At 43.8% G+C, this 21,346-nt stretch overlaps 2 protein-coding genes across 2 annotated transcripts in view; both read right to left on the reverse strand.

Moving 5' to 3' along the window:
• Positions 1 to 5,410: 5,410 nt before the first annotated feature.
• LOC139296559 (zinc finger and BTB domain-containing protein 14-like) lies at positions 5,411 to 8,122 on the reverse strand. Its single transcript, XM_070918995.1, has 2 exons — positions 8,052 to 8,122; positions 5,411 to 7,411 (listed from the first exon to the last, which is right to left on the reverse strand). Exon 2 carries the CDS (start codon positions 7,386 to 7,388, stop codon positions 6,216 to 6,218), a length of 1,173 nt encoding a protein of 390 aa, XP_070775096.1. The 5' UTR covers positions 7,389 to 7,411; positions 8,052 to 8,122; the 3' UTR covers positions 5,411 to 6,215.
• A 1,704-nt stretch (positions 8,123 to 9,826) lies between these two features.
• epb41l3b (erythrocyte membrane protein band 4.1-like 3b) overlaps positions 9,827 to 21,346 on the reverse strand; it is a 51,305-nt gene continuing 39,785 nt past the window's right edge. Inside the window, exons 18-27 of the mRNA XM_070919511.1 lie at positions 20,506 to 20,691; positions 19,783 to 19,845; positions 18,475 to 19,203; positions 17,618 to 17,650; positions 17,267 to 17,344; positions 15,599 to 15,682; positions 14,663 to 14,761; positions 14,442 to 14,522; positions 13,956 to 14,071; positions 9,827 to 10,938 (exon numbers count right to left, since the gene is read on the reverse strand). Of these exons, the coding sequence (XP_070775612.1) occupies positions 13,961 to 14,071; positions 14,442 to 14,522; positions 14,663 to 14,761; positions 15,599 to 15,682; positions 17,267 to 17,344; positions 17,618 to 17,650; positions 18,475 to 19,203; positions 19,783 to 19,845; positions 20,506 to 20,691 (1,464 nt within the window). The 3' untranslated portion in view covers positions 9,827 to 10,938; positions 13,956 to 13,960. The remainder of the gene's footprint in view (positions 10,939 to 13,955; positions 14,072 to 14,441; positions 14,523 to 14,662; positions 14,762 to 15,598; positions 15,683 to 17,266; positions 17,345 to 17,617; positions 17,651 to 18,474; positions 19,204 to 19,782; positions 19,846 to 20,505; positions 20,692 to 21,346) is intronic.

Consider the following 21,346-nt stretch of genomic DNA (forward strand, 5'->3'; position numbering starts at 1 on the left):
TCTCCTTAAAATAGTTCTATAGATTTGATATATTAAAGATTACAGATTGAAGATGACCTGTTCAACCAGTGTATGTATTCCATGGGCAAACCCCAGTGCGACAATTAAAATCTAACAACACTGCAATTTGCGTTCAACATCACAGAAAAGCCATAAAATGCGCTGAATGATTACAACACTGCATTTAAAAACACAGCCTCAGCCAGGAGTTTAGATGTACTAAGGGCGCCTTTCCTGCTGAGGAAATAATACATTCTTTATCTATTTATTCATTTTGTCAGTTTAAAAGTAGTCAACTGTTTTAATAAATCTAATGCGTACTATGATTTTAACTGTTGAACTGTCTTGTAAGTGGTAATTTCTTGCACATCTAAAAGTCTTTTTAATCAAATGTGCTGTAACCTGCTGCAGGTGTTTGTCTGAGTGACAGGTTCCAGATTGGGGCAGATTACAGGTAACATTTTTTATAATCAGATTACAGCTGCTTTTCCTTTCCATGCCCTCAGCTTCTCCCCAGATGTGGTCTCCAAACAAACGCTGTCTTTAGATCCGTCAGTGTGATCACCGAGGGAATTTCATTAGAGGGAGACCTCCATGACTGAAGCTGATAACAGCAGAGGAGGGCAGGAGGAAGGAGGGGAGGGAGGGAGGAGAACAGCATGCGCTGTGTCTGACCAAAGACAGCCCTCAGTTGTTATCTGTGCTGGGCGGTGAGGAGGAGGGAGGGCAGGGAGGAGGGGAGGAGATAGAGGGGAGAGGAGAAGAGATGGATAGATGAGAAACATGGAGAGGGAGTGTGGGGAAAAGAGAGAAAGGAGGACAGAAGAGGAAAAGGAGCGAGTAGAGGAGGACAGAGTGGGGAGAGAAGGGAGGGGAGAAGAAAAGATATGAGTGAGGGAGGGGGAGATAAAGGAGAAAGAGGAGGGAATAAGAAATGAAAGGAAAGGGGAGGAGAGGAGGAAGAAAAGGAGGGGAGAACAGAGTGGGGAGTAGATGAAGGAGTGGAATATGAGAGCAAGAGGAGAGGAGAGGAAAGGAGACAAGAGGAGAGAAGAAAGAAAAGTAGGAGGAAGGGAAGGTAGGAGGACAGGAGGGGAGTAGACAACAAGGGAGAAGGACAGAGAGGAGGAGGAAAGGAAAAAAGGAAAGGGGAGAGGAGAGGAAACAATACGGGAGGACATGAGGGAGATAAAGGAGAGGGGAGGAAAAGATAGGGAGGGGATGAAGAAGTGGAGAGGAGAGTGGAAAGTGGAGAGAAGGAAAGTAAGGGGGAAGTGAGGAGGAGAATAAAAGGAGAGGACAGGAGACGGAGAGGAGAGATAGAAGAGGACTGAGGAAGGAAGGATGAAGGGATGCGAGGAGAAAACAGAGAGGGGAGGACAGGGGAAGTGGAAAAGGAAGGAGCGATGAGGAGGAAGGATGTAATGGAAACAGGGCCGGTGGGAAAGGTAAAGAGATAAGAGTACCAGAGAGATTGGGGGGGGGGCAGTGATATAGGGGAGGGTGAACGGACCTGGACTCCCCACTGAGGAGTGATGCGATGGTAATCTCTCAGCTGGAACATCTGGTCCAGCCCTGAACAAAGGTCGCAGCGGCTCTCTCCGTCCTGCGGAGATGGCCTGATAACCCACCTCCACAGGTCTGACTCCGCAGGTCAGCGTCATGCCCATCAACAAAGACGCACCTTGTCTGAGGACTCGCCGGGTCACAGTTAATAAACCTGCTCCTCTGTGGCCTGATGGGAAAAGGAGGACGCTGGTCAGATGGGAACTCCTGTGTTCAAGGTGATGAGTGAACCCCCCCCCCCCCCCCCCCCCCCCCCCCGGGGAACATTCCTCAGAAATCCTCCTCGCATTAATGTGACATTCACTCTGAAGATGAGCCGTTAATCGAGTGTTATTTTACACTCGTGTCGTACTCTAAGTGCTGCAATATAACTCAGTTTAATAGCCTGAGTGTGTGTTTATACAGTAACTGGAGATTCACCGTTGTAAGATGACTTATGTCTTTTTCTTTTTAGGTTTAAGATGCCTCGGAGATCTGATGGAGGACATTAAATGTCTCATGAAAAGACATCGGAGGACAGAGAGACACCACGGTCATGTGGTCCTCAAAACTGAAGAAATTCCAGATGGTGCTCGAGTGGAGGACATCACAGGAGACTATATGGCTCATGAATGTCAGCAACTCTGATTAAAAGCCATTCCACTTGGGGGAAAAAAAACTGCTGGCTTTGCCTTTCATGCCCATTTATCACATGGGATTGTTTGTATACAGTTGTTTTATTCTCCCGGGTGTGTGTGTGTGTGTGAGAGAGAGAGAGAGAGAGAGATGAGATGAATGTAATTAAAGTTTTTTAATTAGACGCTGTTCTTTTCTGGGAAGCCTGTGGCAGCGCTGGGTGGAGCCAGAGTGGAGACAGGAGGTTTGTGGTCTGGCTGAGGGAACCACGCCGGCCGGGGTAATGGAAACCGGGTGTTCTCTGTACACATATACACATACATGCAAACACACACTCACATACGCATGCACTCGCGCCACACACACACACACACACACACACACACACACACACACACACACACACACACACACACATATAAACCGACGCTGAAGAGAGAATAAACACACACAGAAAGCCACATAAAGTTACGCAGACATGAATGTGAATGCACAGCCCCCACAATACTAATGGATGCCACACACACACACACACACACACACACACACACACACACACACACACACACACACACATTCAAATACATAAATTCATTCATGTGACTATCTGCATTATAGAATTCAGCCTGCTGACACGCAAATTCCCTAAATAGTGATGATGTGTGCATTTGCATGCACATACATGCATGCAAGCTCATGCATACATAAAAACAAATAAAGACTGACACACACACACACACACACACACCCTCTTCCATACCACACAATCCTCACGCACAGGCACGGATGAGTACACGCCGAGAGGCACATGCATGAATGCACACTCACTCGCTGCCTGTCACTCACTTACGGATGTGCGTGTGCACACACAGAACTCATTATAGATGCATATAGCGCACACAAACATATAAACACTCTGCAATGCATGCACGCACACATGCATGAATGCACGATCACACTCTCCACCAAACCCCCTCCCCAGTAATTACACATGCATACACACGCACACATGCGTGCACACACATATAAATGCGCTTAGGCACACGCTTGAGCACACACTTACTAACACACAATAAGCCCTCATCACTCAAATCCCTCGGCACGCACACACACGCCAACATAATTCATGCACTCTTTACATTTCAAACCTTTCAACAAATACACACACGGGCAGCCACGACACAAAAGGCGCACACACCCAGCCCCAATCAGTCCAACAATGTGATGCAAAACCATATCCTGCATCATTCACTGGCCTTAAAGCACACACACACACACACACACACACACGTAGAGCAGGGCCAGGAAATGCAGAAAACAGATCTCGGGCATCTACTGACATTAGTGAGGCAGGGCCCGCCTTTTCCATTAGACACTGACGTCAGTTTTCCACAAAACTGTTTCACCCCAAATTACAGGCGATCAAACCCTTCCTCTGTTGACAGTCAGGAATAGATGGATCTGAGACACATGCAGCAAACAGGGCCACTTCTGAGGATGTTCTCCCTCCAGACTTGCGTGGTCATAAATAGGTGCAGACTATCTCCATCTGACTGTCAATGCAAACAGAGCGCAGACCGTGACACCCCGATACTGCTCTGGCCTCACTCCAACCACTAGAGTCAGATGTATGTAAATATATGGAAAACACTGAGGTGTGAGAGCGCATACATTTCACACAGTCGCCATATGTGCTTTTCAGTGAGCCTGGCCTCCTTCAATAAACCCCAGTGACTTTTATGCTACTGTGCCATCAGAGCTCTTTCAGTCCTGGACAGTCAACATGAGCAGGTCAAACTGGGCAGCAACAGGTCAATCACTATGAACAGGGCACCATCTAGTGTTGCATGCAGAGTATGAGAGAGCTGCTGAGGAGTGTTTCTTGACGATGAAAGGCAGCCGCGCTGGGTGTGTGTGTGTTTGGGGGTGCTTTTTAGCCGCATGAGACACTCGAGTCACTGAGGGGTTCGTTTCATGTCAGAGTCAAACTAAAGAGCTGAACCAGAGCTGAACAAACCCAAAGGTGCAGTAGTGGACTTCTGGGTTGGGTTGGGTTGGGGTAAGGGGGGGCAGCAGATGTCAGTGTTTGCACAGGCCGGGTTTATAAACACACGGCTGCATCTCTGGATGGAGGAAAGTTTCTTGAACTAAAGATTCATTATTCTAAGCAGTCATTTTCATTAGCGATTACTTTCTCAGTGAACCGTTTCATCCACGCTCAGTGTCGGATAAAGCTGAAGCTGTTCATTCATCATGTGCTAACAAGTCATTGTCTCACCACTTCAGCTTCAATTTGAAGTATCCTTTTTATTATTAGAGCTGCAACAATTGGGGGATTAGTTGATAGACAGAAAATTAACCTTTTTCAAGCAATAATGCAAAAGATTCTCTGTCAGGTCTCTCAAATGTGATAATTTCCTGCTTTTCTCAGTTTTATCTCTTTGTAAATTACCATCTCTGGGATTTTGACAGTTGGTCGGACAAGACATTTGAAGATGTCATCTTGTGGTGCAGGAATCTGGATTAATTAACGATTAATCGAGGAAGTTAATCAATGAGGAAAGAAGTCATTAGTTGCAGCCCTAGTTATTATATTGTTGTCCAAAGTACATCGTTGTTGTAATGTTGTCATTATGTGACAAAACATACACAAAAACACGGCAGCTTTACAAGCAGCATGTCTGTAAAACCTTCACGGTTTTACTTTTCGAACACTTCAAACTGTCTGTTTTTACCAGCACTGTGTTGCTGCACACACCTGTAGCTCTGTAGCACACTATGGACATCAGAGGAATTACTATTTATTATTGTCATTTATTATTTTTAAATAGAATTAAAATCCAGAACGTTTAAACTTTCTGTTTTGCATTGATTCTTTTGGTCGTTAGAGGTAGATCATTTTGTGCTTCCAGGTGGGAAGTCCACAAACCTTTTAACAAACCTACAACCACAACAAACCAGTTACCTCAACGTTTGACCAGTGAAACCAACGTGGCAACAGAGGACTCTGATATCTTCCACAACACAGACTTTGTTTTGTTTTTTTTAAATAAACTTTGGCTGTCGCTTGTATCGTTCCAACGTTTCAACATTAAATGGATCAATGTTTAAGATCTGAGACCAAGTGCTCAGGTGCTGTTTGGTTGGTTTGGGTGTGGCACAGAAACCTGCACTGAGTCTGCAGGATACAAATCCTGCTAAAGAAAAACCAAACTTTGTAAAAACAATAAAACACAGCAAATGGTGTTTATTGTCAAAGTGTAGGAGTAGGACAATGTTATATGTGCATAATTCATTATTGTGTACTCTAATTGTGCAACAAACTAAGCTACAGTATATACAGACATCTATCATTAACTGTTGATAGCTGGATGACAGTTATACTGTATAACAGTAAATCTAGTTGGCCGGTTGCTTGGGCAGGACAGCCTTCAAAGACAATCCGTCAGAGGCCCAAGACTTTGGTATCATCTGCATCAAATGCAAAATGGTGACTCTTACTCTTACAGTGTAATATCAATCAATACAACTAAACACATCCATTAAAAACATCCACATGAATATACTCAATGCAACAAATGTTATGCAGAAAAATCTCCACCCCCCCCCCCTCCCCTCCCCGCACTCTGTTTCTCTCTTTTATCTCCATAAAATCCAGTAAAGGTTAAACAAACATTTAAATGTTACATATCCCATAAAAGTAAAAGAGAATAATGTTATGAGAACCCCCAGTCTAGATAGCAACGATGCTTTGTGAAAAATATATGTATAGTAGAGTGAACTAAACATTTACATGATTTTACAGGTGGAAAGAAAACATCGCTTTGACATAACTCTTTAGAATAATAATACAGCCCCACAGTCCTATGAACATGCTGTGATCTCCGGTTACTCACTCCGATCATTGTCCGTGTGATCCAGGCCGTCAGCCTGTCACAGGGTTGTGGTTGTGTCAGTGTGTATACATGTTTTTAAGTGACTGTCGTGTGTGTGTCTGCATGTCAGTATGAGTGTGGTCTGGTGTGTTTGCAGGCTCAACAGTCCCCTGAGTTATGCGAATGTGGCCCGGTCTCCATTTTCCAGTCTCTCTGGTCGGTGGCTTCTGCCTGGCCGTGCTGGGAGGCAGCGGGGGACAGGGACATCTGTCTGCGGGGGTTGCCGCTGTGCATCGTGTTCCAGTGGCGCTTCAGATCCGACGCTTTGATGAAGGCTTTGTCGCAGGAGCCGCAGTTGAATGGCCGCTCGCCCCGGTGCTGCCGTTCGTGGTCTTTCAGGTGAGACTTGTGCTTGAAGGCCTTTTCGCACATTTGACACGCAAAGGGCCTCTCGTTGCTGTGGACCCTCTCGTGCCTCTTCAGGTCGGGGCCCCTGATGAAGGCCTTGCCGCAAACCACGCAGCGGTGAGGCTTGAAGCCGGAGTGGATCTTCAGGTGCTCCTTGAGGTGGGCGGCGGTGGTGAAGGCTTTGGGGCAGTGCTCGCAGCCGTAGGGTCGGTTGGCGGTCAGCAGCCGCTCCTTTTTGGCGTTGTGGTCCATGGGCTTCGCACCTGTGCTCGGGCAGGAGCCGTGGTCACGGTGGCCGTACAGCAGGTACTCCAGTTTCATGTCGCTGGAGGAAGAGGAGCCCCAGCCGTGGCTGTGAGGATCTTTGCTCATGTTGGTGTTGTAGTTGTGCGGCTGGGACACGTGAGAGCCGCCGGGACCCATACTATCCATCCCCTGGTCATAGAAGCTGTTCTTCCTCACCTCCTCCATGGCAAGCTCCTTCAGGATGGCGTCCTGAGCTCGCATCCCGTGGTCCCCAGGAGCCTGGTTCTCCCGGGTCTTCATGTTGGTCAGCTCACGTTTCTGGGTGCACAGGTTATCCAGGAAGTTGATCCCAAGGATCTGGCCGGACGACATCATCATATTGATGTCCTTCTTCCTCACGGCCAGCCTGGCTGTGTACATGTAATTGAGCACCTCTTCAAAGATATCAGAGCGGATGAAGTCCAACTCCACGATGGAGTTGTCCTCCTCACTCTGTTTCTTGAAGAGCTTTTTGAAGTAGTTGCTGCAGGCTGCCAAGACACAGCGGTGAGCCCTGAACTCGATGTTTTCCACCACCACCACCACATCACAGTGCTCACCTTCCATCCTCTGTTGGTTGAGCATCTTCAGAAAGGTGGCTTTGTGGTCATAGTCGATATATCTCAGTAAATCAGACATGTTGCAGGTCAAATTGGAGCAACCTGGAGAGGAAACATAGCAAAATGGTCAAACACTTTGATTTCCACAACAAATCGTGCATGTAGCCTATATAACCTGCACAGCTGAGGTGTGGAGCTCTACTTTGCATGCTTCTTCTTCTGATAATACATACAGGTTAGAGCACAGGACACACATTAACACACAATTTATAGGAGTAACATGCAAACCGCAAACCGCATTTGTTTACAGATAGCCGTCTAAAACGCAGAGAGTAAACAAAAGTGGCTAAATCAATCATGCAGAAATCCTTTGGAGAGAAAAAAAAAAACACGAAAGGCCCGACAGCAATAAAAGCCGCAGTACTGCTAATAAAAAATATAAACGCTAACAGAGACAAACACATGCACTTTTCTTAACTTCAGTAACGCGTTTTAGCCGCCGTGTTCGCGTGACAGTCGCGTTGCGTGCAGAAAGGATAACCTTAGCAAGAATTTCACATTTCACTGCGCCCAGCCATTTTGGTCAGCAAGCCTCCATTGGCATGTTTCTGGTGTCTTTAAAGCAGTTCACAAACAGCGGAGAACACGGCGGCGAGCAGGCGAACTAACGGCGAAAAACCGCCGCGTCGTTTCCCCGCCGCCCTTCGAAGCGACAAAGGCAAAATATAAAAATGTTTAATACCCGAAGCCTGAACGCGATCCCTGTGTTGTCACGCAAGGCAGTCGACGACGATCCAGAGCTGTCGTTTTTCCTCTTCCTCCTCTTGTTGTGACTGTTGGGCTCCACAGGAAATGTCGCGCTGTTCTGCTGCCACCTACCGCACCGGAGCAAGTACTCCACCGAGATCGTCTACGTCCGCGAGGATGACTCACTCCGCGAACCACCGCTACCAGAATCAGGAGCAGCTTTAGAGGAACACACAAACTCAAACATTTAACTATGATGTACACATGCAGTGGGAGAATATAACGAAGTATTCAAGAACTGTACTTAAGTACACATTTGAGGTACTTGATTACTTTCTATTTTATGCAACGTTATACTTCTACTTCTACTCCACTACATCTCAGAGGCAAATATTCTTCTTTTTCCTTCCTATCCATTGTAAACCATGTATGTCCAAATTTGGTGATTTTGAATGTGAATCTTTAGGATAAACTGAAGGATTAAATGTTCCTTAATGTGTTGAGAAAATTGTCCTACTTCTTAAGCTAAATAAACCTTGGATTAGCTGGAAAATGCGTCACCACAAAGCTGTCTGAAGACATATCTGTAATACCTGAGGGCTGAACATAACCAAATATTTTAGGAACCATTGTTAAGACAGCTCTCGACAATGACATGACTGATGAATATTAATTTGGCAGGCCAAAGCAAAGACAGCAATCTTATCTCCTTTGTCTTTTGGGATTGGATGTGTGAAATGTGCTTAAATTATCAGCACAAGTAAGTCTTCATTTAGTCCCCTTAGTTTGTACATTTCTCAATAAGTAAAAAAAGAAAAAGTTGTTTGTGGAACAATGATTTTAGAGATAAGAGATCTGCACATTTAAAGAGGTCCTCCGCTTTGTGTTGACCCCCTCGCACCCAGCAACAGAAACAGAGTGAGAGCTCTTACCTTTCGCTTCTCTGGCTCACGCACGTACTCAGCGGGGCGGGGCGGGGCGGGACTTCGGAGGCCTGCGTGTCCTCAACATAATTACCTGAAGCTGAAAAAATCCCGTCTTAATTACCCCGAGGGTATTTCTTTTAATAGATAAATGAAGTGTTTTGCGCATTTGGTTTAATAATTAAGAGATCGACTACAGTTTACAGATTCAACCCCTTACTATAAATATATATATATATATATATATATATATATATATATATATATAAATATATCAGAATAAGAAATACTTTATTGATCCCAGGGGGGAAATTGTACAGTACTGGTGCACCCATTCAATAATTTTAGAACTAAAAGTATGTACAAAGTATAAAAATAAGAAACAGAAAATAAAAAATATACACATTTACAATATTTAAGTGAAAAATAAAAGTAAAAAAAATATATACAATATCGAATGTATGTATTGCACCGTTGTGTATGATATATATATTTATCTAATATGAAATTAAAACTTAATGATTATAATAACATGTTGTTCATCAGGCTATTTTAATGCAATTGTTGGTAATTTAGAAATACATTTGACATGGTAACCTCCCAGTTTATTGATTAGCCTACGGGTAATTGCAAGATTAAGATCCAATCTTTTAAAAGGGCTCACTGTCACATACCTCAGCTGGGTTTATCATTAATTATAAGTTATTGTGATGTGAACAATTGGTGTCTTATCTAATGTTCACAACCTGTAATTGTAAAATCAGCAAAGCCCTGAAATCTGAATGACCACTCAGAACTTTCTGACTCCATATCTGAGTGTTAAAAGACATCAATACTCAAGTCTCAGTACTGTGGTCAATTTTTATTATTTGAGAAGAAAACAGCAAATTAAAAATGAATGCATTTGCCACTTTTATTTCACCATTTTGAGGATAACATGGCTGTACACGAACAATACTCGGTTATTCAGATACAGTGGGACAGATGAGGGAGGCATACGGCCGACATGTTCAGGGTGGTGATGATGGGGGGGTGTTGGTGGTGGGGGGGGATTGACAGATCTCTCTTGGCTTTGCATCTAATTTGGGCAGAGCTCGGCAGTCTGAGCCCTTTGCCTCACAGTCACACAAACCTGGGACTTGTGCTGCAGCCGATCATCTACCCTGGAAAACATTCAAATCCTGCACAGGCACATAAAACTCTTCTTGCACAGGAATCTGATTCCTCTGCATTTTGCCAAAAAAAAAGAAGAACAAAAAAAAAAGAAAGAGACCTTCTCAAACGTGTTGGAATCAAATCGATGAGAAACAATAAAATACTGAAATGATCAAAAAAAGGAAAATGCAATTCAAGTAGACACAACAACAATCAACTGTGAAAGATAATTTGCTATTCTTCTAGGAAAGCCTGGATATGTACAGTACTGGGCTGCAGTGATTTCTGTAGTGGCATACCTGACGGGAAATCAACGACTTGTCGGAGTGGGTGAGGCAATGCTCGCTGGCAAATGAGGTTGGCACTTCTACAGCAAGGTTAAATATTGTATGCTCCCTAACATATACAGACTACAGCGATTTTAAGTTTCTGGAGTGATGGCTTTATCTCATAAATAAAACGTTGCTACAATAATTACTCTCAATAATCATAAAAATGCATCAAAGTCATAAGGCAGTGAAAGCAAAAGGTTTGCTTGCTGCACACAGGGATTCGGCGTGCAGATGGATCGAGAACCACTTTTAAAATCGTACGGTTTTCAGTATAATCTTGCCGTTTGTTTGATAATGCAACATTGCGTCCTTCTCATGCAAAATGCATTCATTTCTTTTGCAGGTTGATGGTTGCGACTAGCGGCGAGCTGCAGCATTTGGAGAATAGGAGGCCTTTCTAGTCTTCTGAGAGTCCCGGAGTAATATGTGGAGTTCTGGGAGGTTGGACAGAAAACAGCCCTCAGTGTTACTCCTGGAAGGACAGAGGAAACAGCAGTTAGTACATCCTGCATGTTTAATCACATCTGAACCTCAGTGCCACAGTGCACCCCGCCAAAGGCTAACAATGACACTGATAAAAAGGTTAAGGCAGTTTTGCCCCCACAAACAGATGCAAAGAGGGACTACAGAGTTGCAAAAACCCACATACACAACATAGATACACACACAGGCTTCTTGGGTACTTTCTGGCTTTAACCCTTTAACACTGAGTGTGTCGCCGGCGACACGTTTGCACAAGCGTACTTTGGATTACCATAATTACGTCATGGTTTGCGCTATTGGAAAAATCCCAACGGTTTCTGAAAGCTGAGATGTTGCGCTTTACAGCCAATATGGTGTCATTACGGTAATTTCACTCGCGCCGCTCAGTCAAAATAAGCAAAAAAGTCCAGGCGGACATTTTGAGGTTTAGGTTTTAACCCTTTAAAACCTAAACCTGGCTGTGCGGCTCGATTTTGATTTTAGTTCATCAAAATTAAAACTCGCCACTCAACTCTTCTCCAGAACACCACGCTTCATTCAACAGGTCTGCGTCATGAAAGAAGGAGGGGGAGATTTGGAGAAATTGCTCCTTAAGAGGGAGGCATTCTGGATTTCTTTAAGTCCAAAAGGGTAAAATGAGGAATTAGCCCTGAGGCCATTTTTGTCGAGTCTACTGGAATATATTTGTTCTCAAATAACTGGATTTTTTTATGAGAACATTTAGAGATTTGGTTCATGGATGGATGAGTGAACTTCAAACGCAGATGGACTTTGAGATTAGTTAGGGTTGTTCATAAATATTAAGTGCTAGAAGGTATTAAAATATACTGAATCAAGCAGAAAGAATACATTTATTGCCATATATTAAAAATTTAACATTTTTAGCCATTAATGTGTTAAGATGAAAGATTGTATTTGCTTAAGAATATTTTGAAAAGATGATATCTATATGAGCAATGATACTTTGTAAATAGTATTTTTTTAAGCAAGGGATGTTGTTCTGTTTCCATGGTATCCATGGTGATTTATTAGTGACATGATTGATCGATTAACCCTCGTGCGCCATTTGCATTTTTGTTATCCACCCAATGTTTGTAGGTCTGGTGGAAACGCAATGTTATTGGTGTTTTAAAGCAAAAAATAACATAACAATTTATGTAGAAATACTTAACAGATGTTGGCTCAACTGTATACAGTATGATAGGAAACCAGAAACACCGTCAGACACCACACTGATGGAGAAAAGATAGCTGAAAACGTTTGGAGAATAAAGCATGGCGTGCTGGAGAAGAGCGACGTGAGGCTCACACTGGTCTGCACCTCGCTGTGTGTGTTCTCAATGTAAGATATTGTCCAATTTTAATTTTAACACCGTTTCTTTGCCCCAAACACTCTGTGTGTATCTACAGCGGAGAGAGACAAGCATCCAAAAGAGCAGAGAAAAAACATTTAGTATCATTGTTAACAGTGCTACACACACACACACACACACACACACACACACACACACACACACACACACACACACACACACACACACACACAGGACTAAGGGCAAGGCTGCAGAAACAAAGCCAAGCATTCCCATCTGGTGAGTCACGCAAGTACACACATGCACGCTCGCTCATCCCAAACCCTGCGCCTTGGGATGGTTTCAGTCAAAAGCTCGTGAAATAACAAGCTTCGGAGCCAAAAAAAGGTGAATTAGAATAAAACAAACTGGACAATTTCAGTTTCTACGAGACAAAATGCTCGAGAGAAAAGGTGGCAGGAGCTTATAAACGACATGCTGTGGTGCAATGGAATGAGAGGTTCCCTCACGCAGCTCCACACCTGAAATAATCCTCACGACAAGTTGAGACACAAATGGCTGCATTTGTGAAGTTTGTACAAACACCGCCACAAGGACTGCTGACCTATTTTTTATTTTACCCCCACACAGAAAGGAAAAGTGCAACTGAAAGGAGCAGTATGTCACAAATAGTTTCAAACATGCACGAACATTTCTCCCTATAAAGACTGCCCAGTTAAGCTGCTGTACTTTTGATGTATTAATAAGTTAGCGATGATGCTAATGCTAACACAATTGGATGACAGCCTGTTTAAACTTAATTTAATGAGCATTTGTTTGTTTGTTTGTGTATTGTTGTTAAGTAGTATAAAAATGATGCTACATGTATTTGAGCAGTGTTTTTTATGCAAAACAAAACTAGCATAAATTGTTTTTCTGCAAATATAATTTTTTTGCTTATACTCCTATATACTAAGGAGCTGTCCAGTTATGGTATATGATTTTTCTTTTAAGAGTTGAAAATAGGCCGAAGCACGTCTGTGTTCACTCAGGATCAGATTTCAGTCGATACGGGTGCGTTTGCTGAAACGGATTCTCTGCGCTCTGAGAAGCAGAAGCCAGTTCAGCTGGTATTTTATCGCTCATTGCTGCTGGTATCGATGTCTTTGTGAGGCTCCACCATGAAGACAAAACATCGTGTGGAGAATGTTTTTACACTATATTACACGACACGCAGGTTTTTCACCATAACTTGTTTTTAGATTTTTTTTAAATGACAAACCAATTGTCTATACTCAGGAGAGTGTAACATGTTCAGTACACACAGCAGCTCTCTCTGATTGTTTCCAGCAGGGGGGAGTGTTGCACTCACAGGAGATTGCACGAGACTGCCACGAGCATTACTGTAAAGGTTTTTAAGCCTCGTCATTATGAGTTGAGACTATAATATCCGGTCTGTGTGCACACACGCATCAGCCAACCTTTTTCCCTGCAGGGGGAGTGGAGCTGGAATGACAACAGCATGATGCATTAGCTGGAAGTGCTACAGAAGCAGGGCTGTCTGTAGCAGTGAGAAGAAGTACTGATGGGAAAGCAGCATGCCCAAGAATGGAGAGACCAGCTTGAAAAAGCCCAGTCCAACCAAATCAAAACCAGACCAGGCCAGACTAAAAACGGACAGAGCCGGGACCAGGACTGGGACCTCATTGTCTTACCTGGGTCAGTCCTCCCCCTCCTCTGGCGTGATCTCTGTCTCTTTATGTACCACTACTTTGGTCACTGACATGTCAGGATGCTGTTCTTTAGCCTCCTTTATGGCCTGAGCCAGAGCCTATATACGGGAGTGCAGTGCCAGGAGGGATCACCAGGGGGAGACAGAAAATGGGGAAGGCGGGGAGGGAGCGGGGATGTTGGATTGTGAGTCAATATGCCAACAGGGAAGCCACTTACATTTGTCATACTTCCAGTATTTGTTAAAGTCACATCATGAGTTAATAATGTTTTGTTTAAAACATCACATGCTGAGCCACATCATGAGGCTGTACAACGCTCTCAAGTTAAGGTCCTGAGGGGTCGCTAAGGTCACTAGCATTTTACTTTTTCATGGCTCAAATCCACTTATTGACTTTACAGGCAAAGAAAAATAATGAATAGTGAAAAAAAAAAGAGAAACTACGAAAAACAGAAAAGCTCTGAGAGACCTCATCGTGGTCGATGTCTGCGTCTCCTGTGATGACAATCCTTTTCTCGATTCTCGTCTCTGAAACTCCTCCTTTCACCGTCTGACCAACAGAGAGAGGACTTAAAATTAACGCACACACAAAAACATGGCTAAAGGCTAAAGCAGACATGCGTAGGCTGTTGTAACGTTTGAGGCTTCAAAGTGTTACGAGACCAAAAGAGACAACAGATGAACCCTGACCTTTGTGATGTGTGTGGTTGTCGTGGTGCTGGTGGTTTCCGAGGTGATGGTCTGAGCACTCAGCAACACCCCGGGGTCTACGTCACCATTAGTGTCAACCTGGTGATAAGCAAAACAGGTTATATTTGTACTCTCGATAAAGTACAAATACCCATTACAACAGATTTATTGAGTTCCTATTAAATATTATTCAGCACTTATCGGCGGTAACCTTCAAGCTGCATTCATTGATATTTTGGAAAGGAAGAAATCCTCAACAAGCTGAAACGTCTGACATATTGTCACCTTGGAAAGCTGCCGGTCGTGTAAGATAATAATTGCTTGTTTACACATCTGGCAGACACAAGGCACCATAAGCATTCATTTGTTTCCGGCCACCTGAAGAATGAAGAACATTTTTTGTTTTTAGCTTCTCCACCAACTCTTTAGCTGCTGAAAGCTATGTTCACCGGCTAGTTGCTTAGTGTGTCTGCCATCTGGTGCTGGGCAGGTAGAGTACAGCGGGTTTATCAGAGCTTTTTTTTGATACATCTGTGGCCGAAAACAGGGTTGATAGCGGAGTTTGAGGGACGCAAAACCAAAACTTTAAAAAAATTCAGTAGGGAAATTGCAGAGTTGGGTGATAATTACTGGTATAACTACTGGTAAAAACGTTCGCACTACAAATACAGAAATTATTTGATCCATTGTTAATATAAAAAAGATAAAAAAAGAAAGTTAGGTGAAGCTTTAAAGTGGCTATAATCAATATTTTTAATGTTTTATGTGTAATATGAAAGAAGTCCCTTGTAATGACGAACAATAAATAATTATTGCAGACATGTTGACCATACCAACTTAAAAAGATAATAATTGTTTTAGGGCATTTTTAAAGCATATTTCAGACACTATTCATCATCAATCCTCTCTCTTATATCAAGTTTTGTTCATTTGTACCTCTGCAGACTCGTAGGTGATAGTTTTTGTCTCTGTGTGGATCACAGGCATCTCTTTGGTACCCACCTCGACGGCATCAAGACTCTAAGGGACAAAAAGGCAAAATAGACACAGATAAATGCGTGCAGTAGAGAGTACAGCAGCATCAATACCATCTGAACCATGCTCTGGTTCAATTAGCCCTCATGGCTGAAACAAACTGCTGTAGGTGTTCATTGTTCACTGTATGTCTTTGTTCTTAAAATAGCTCCATACTGTTGCGCATAAAATCAAACTGACACAAATAAATGCCGCATGCTAATAAACTAAGCCAAACACGTCATTGAAGGGCTTAAATCTCTAAACGAGCATGCAGTCATGCATTACAGTCCCTGATCCAGTGAAGGAGTATGCAAATCACAAGGTTTTGATCAAGTGTGCACCACATCATATTAAAAAAAGATCCCCCAACAGACTGAAGTTAGCAAGTTGAGAAGCATCTCCATGCTTTTGGTTGAGTTTTGCTGTTGATTATTAGAGGGAGATTGTGTCGGCAGGAGGGGAGGGTGGAGGTGAGGTTACAGGGCCGAGAGGCTGAGGCCACTGGAGCTGGTGCAGGGTTACCTCCGACTGAGACCCGGCTGGAGGTGGATGGATGAGTGGGGTGTCTGAGGTAAGGGGTTCAGTCAGAGTCACTTGATGTGGGCTGGACTTCTGATCTTCTTCCTCCATTTCTCCTTTTTTCAATACTTCAGCTTGGACCAGTTCTTCTTCCTTCATTTCTTCTGTTGCCATAACGTTTTCTCTCACGGCTGAACACTTTTGGTCAACACAGTCGTCTGCCAGTTTCAAATTCAGTTCTTCCTCATCATACTCCTCCTCCAGTTCTTCCTTCTTTCCATCTGTCTCTTCCTCTTTGCTTCTCTCCATTTCATCTTCTGAGCTGTCCATCTGGACATAGCAGTATTTCTCTTTTTCAAAGGGCAATGGTTTCAAGATGTCTGGAAAGGTCTTTTGTCCTGGTGAACATTCATCTCTCTCTTCATCCACCTCCTCTATACCATCTTCTAACTCTGTGGGGAACTCTTGTTCCTCGAAATACTGCACTTCGCTGGAGAACTGTACCCTCTTGCCATCTACTTCTGTGTTCTTTCTCTCCCCTCCATTCTTAAAACCACCTGCCAATTCCTCTTCCACAGCCTCCAAAGCACTCTCACCTGCTTCCCCTTCACTGTGTTCCTCCTTCTTACAATACCCGAGGTAAGCCGGAGCAACAGAGTATCTGAAACCATCCTTTTCGTCTTTTGACATCAACGCCTCCCCCTCCACGCCTGCATCCTCTCCCTCCTCGTCTATTACTTCCTCATTTTCCTTTTCTGCTGCTAAGGTCAGCACTGCAGACTCAGGCAAAGCACTACTGCCAGACAGGCTCTCATCTAACCCCGAATTTGTTGCGACTGGCCGTTTTTCTGCTACCAGCTCCACAGATGCACACTGTTGAAGCTGCTCAGAAGATTTTTCACAGCCAACAGAGTCAGCTGGTGGATCTCCTAAACTATTATCCTCTTGTAACACAACTACATAATCTAGCTCCCCCTCTGCAGGCTCTGCTGACTTTGTTTTGACTGCGAGCTCCGCCGTAGTGTGCACTGGCTCGGCCTTTGCAGCCTCTGTGGTCTGGATATTCACCGTTGGCCCCGTTGACTCGGCTGGCGCTGCTTTTGTCTCCATGGCAACCACCGCTTTCTCCTCTGGCTCAGCTGATGTCTGTGAATGATAATTGTACCATTAGATGATGTTTTTGCTTCACCATGACAAAAAAAAATAAAGAATCCACTCAATACAGGGCAGTTTCACATCACACCTGATAAAGAAAGATGGTTATGGGGGTTTTATATTTTCAGACCTTCACTGTGTACAACCTGACAGAATTACATACAATAGGCACACATATTTAAAAGAGAATTAAGGTTTTAGTTACATCAAAACCATTGCAGTGTTGTATTTTGAAATCTGTGAGGACCAGAGAGAAGTGGTCACCTTGTGAGAGGAGGAAACCCATCCCAGCGTAGACTGATGGGACAGAAGGATGGACGGAGAGAAGATCAGAGAGAAAGGAAAAGAGAGGACAGTCAAACGTCACAGTGAACACCAGACAAACAGAAAAAAGGGAAAGAGGGTGGAAAAATGAAAGGTTTGATTGTATGGAATACCATTATCAGCTGAACCTAAAGCCAAGCTCAACAAATCCTAAAACCTCAAATGGAAATCCGGTTTTGGAATCGCTGAATCCACCAGCAGCAAATTTCCTCTAATCAGCTTTTGAAAAACTGTTCCTGAAGAACAGTGAAATCTCCTTTCAGGTAGACCCATACAATTGTTTTCCTGACTCGTTACGGAGGCAGAGGGGGATTTTGGAGGATGAGGTGGGGAAAGCTGCAGCGGAGGCACTGAGCCAGGGCTATGAAGTCACTGCTTTCAGGGAACTGATAACAGAACTGAAAGAAAGGGATGGTGCGGCTGAGCAAAACGGTAGAAAAACAAACAAGAGCCAGCCAGAGCCCCTTCTTCTTCCCTTATCAGCTGTGGGAGCCAGCTGCTAAGGCAAGGCGAGCTGTTTTAGCTGTCAACAAACTCAAAAACAAACCCAAAACAGTTGTATCAAAAAAGAAGCAGCGGGCTAGATTGCAACAGAAACCGGCAGTTTGGCAGGTGTGAGACTGTGAACGCTGGGTGTTAGGGGACCGTTAGCCATGCACAGCGCTCCATTACACTGTTGTTAGACTGGTTTGGCTGCTGCTGGAGGGAAGGCAATGGGGGTAAGGCTGAAGGTGGTGGTGGACATATGGAGGGAGGCAGCCAAAACTGAGCTGTTGGTTTTAGTTTTCATACAGTACCACTGCTAAGGACGGAGCTGAAGATTCAGAAACTGTGATCCGAGTCAGCCTGGACTTTGGCTGCTCTGTTTGGACCTCTTCGAAGGTAAAAAATTCTGCTTTCCGCTGCAGAGCCTCAGAAGTCATCATCTCTTTTACTTCCTTTGTCGACACACTGATGATCTCTGAAGCCTCGGTCTTCACCTCCTCAGAAATCCACGATGCCATGGCCTTTTTAGGCGAATCAATATCTTTAATATGAGTCATGTCATCAGTTTTTATCTCAACCTTCAGACTCGGCGTCTTGACTACTGTGGTTTTGGTTTCTATAACAACAGAAGTGTCTTCTTTGATGGTTTCGTTCTCTTCAGAGGTAGACAGCATTTCATTCTCCACCGCGTCGGCCTCTCCGGAGACTACAGCCTCCTGTTTTTCACCCGCAGCACTCTTCTCTTTGCCCTCGGCGTCTTCTTTATCCTCCGCCTCCTTCAAGATAATGAGCGTCCCTTTCTTGTCACTGATGGCCTGGGACACTTCCTGCCTGACAGCTCCAGGGCTGACCTTCACCACTGACTTCTCCGACACCTCCTCCTGGGAGTCGGGGGTTTTCTCCTCCACCTCCCTGAGGGTCCCATCCATGAAGACGTCGTCGTCCATAGTGGTTGACAGACTAATTGCGTGTGGCCCAGAGGAACTGGCAAAATCGGTTACGATACTATCCGCCACGTATTTCACCAGATATCCTGTCGCCTGGGGAGACACTTGGCTTATTGGAAACGGATTGCTCAAGTTAATAGACAGAGGGCATCACACAGCCAAGACGGTGAGAATAAGCTCAAGAGACTATTTATCTAGAAATGACACACAGACTGAGCTCCATAAGTACTTGGACAAAGGACGCACTGTTTGGATGTAGTTTTTAACCTAGTTTCTCTGCACAGATATCATAGTATTATTGCTTACAGAACTACAAAAGTGAAGAGTAATGCTTGAAGTCAGCACAGTTCCTTCTATGGATTGTCCTTATTGTTTTACCCAACGCATTTTCTCTAATGTTACTTTTTAGCACCGTTTTCACCCCTGTATGCCTTGTTTGGGTAATAAAGTTGGGTAAATAAAAACTGGACAACAATGGGCATTTCAAACTTCAATTCAAATTTCAGATATAAGGAAATAAAGTGGAGGAACTGTACATGTGAAGTAGTAAGAGCCAAAATACTACAAATGGTGCCAGTTTCCAGATAACGTCTGGAGCAAGGTACAAAGACAACACCACGCTCACAAAATACAAGGGTTTTTACATAGAAAAACAATGTGGAAGCAGTTTACCTCTTTGGCTTTAGGTTCCACCTCCTCTTTTGTCTTTTCTCCTGCAGGCTCCTCGTCTTCAGTCTGAAGAAGAGAGAACAAAAATAAAAAAGGTCACACAGACTGAGACAGATTGTGACTGCATGTTCAAATGGACATCATCCAGAACCCCAAAAGCTTCCAGAGAAATCAGCTTCCTTTCATTTCAGTCAGTCAGTTTTGAAGTCGGTGATCAGTCTTCAGAGACTTTAATTAGTGCTGCTCATTTGACCTGGGTGAGTTCATCAGATTATGTTACACAAGTAAAGTAGACACACTGATAAAACTGCTCCTAACTCGAGCACATAATGTCACAGAGAATAACAATCATATTACTGATTAATAACTGCACCATCCATTACCGAGACAAATTAATATTTTAATCAGCTGCTGATGAGACATAGTGAAGCCACAAGGTGACGATGGCAAAGACAGACACTTATTGGCGCACTAACTCCGAATGACTTTGCAGATTAATTTACTTTATCAAGGTTCCCATATTCTCCTTTAATATGCACCAGAAAAGCACTCATTTTGATGTAGAAAACATGGCCCTAACCCCATTATCAATACTGAATTTACCGCATTATGGCTCAATACGCAAACTCTTGAGATGGATGTCTTTGTTTATGAAAAAATCTCCTTGGTGATGTCATGCCTCACATACACATGCCGTCACTCAGTCTGCTGTGGGCTGCAGCTTACATCCTGCGGCTCCAGCGGCTCTATCATTGGTGGCTCATCCGCTCTGGGTGAACGCGCAGGGGACGAAGAGAGTCTCTTCTCCCACTCTGTCAGGCCCGGCGCGCTGTCGCCCGTCTCCAAGAAGGAGCGCTTCAGTTCGCTGATGTTGGTCTGGTGCTTGACCATCTCTGCCGGAGGCGAGGCGTCCTACAGTAACCGGTCAACCATGATACAAGGAGGTGAGGGCCAGGAGCAGAGTGGGGGAGGGGCGACGGCCATGCTTTATGTACGCAACGGTAGCTTGCATATCAAATGAAATGCAAAAAAAAAAAAATGTTGGGCAGCATAAAATGCAGTTCTGAAAAGGTCCTGAATCAACCAATACAGACCTAAATCAGCTGCATTATGTGCTTCATTCTTTTCGTTTATTGTTCACAGGCCTGTTTTGGAGGCTTTGCAGGCTACCTGTGCAACAGATTGCACAATCAGCAACATAAAAAGACAAAAGGTCCACCCACATGGCAGCTGTAACTCAAGAGTAGCAGCTTGTACTTAAATGCTAAGGGAGCATTTAGATCAGCTTAATTCAATGAAAATAAATGATTTCATGCATAGATACACAGATTTAGTTTTACAGGTTTAGTCAAGCACAACACTCCCAAATCTTGTTGAGACCTCTACAAACACTGACTTAATTCACTTGAATTTCTATCGTTATATTTCTCTTAAAAATGTATTTGGATGCTCACAGCAAGAACTCTGTTAGATAAATATGCAATGACTAATTCACACAGGAACTCCAGAAAACAGAATCTAACACTGGCAGAGCTACTGGTAGGTTAGACGTATTTATCATCAGTTA

Source organism: Enoplosus armatus, chromosome 14 (assembly GCF_043641665.1).
Source record: "Enoplosus armatus isolate fEnoArm2 chromosome 14, fEnoArm2.hap1, whole genome shotgun sequence".
NCBI classification, from domain to species: domain Eukaryota; kingdom Metazoa; phylum Chordata; class Actinopteri; order Centrarchiformes; family Enoplosidae; genus Enoplosus; species Enoplosus armatus.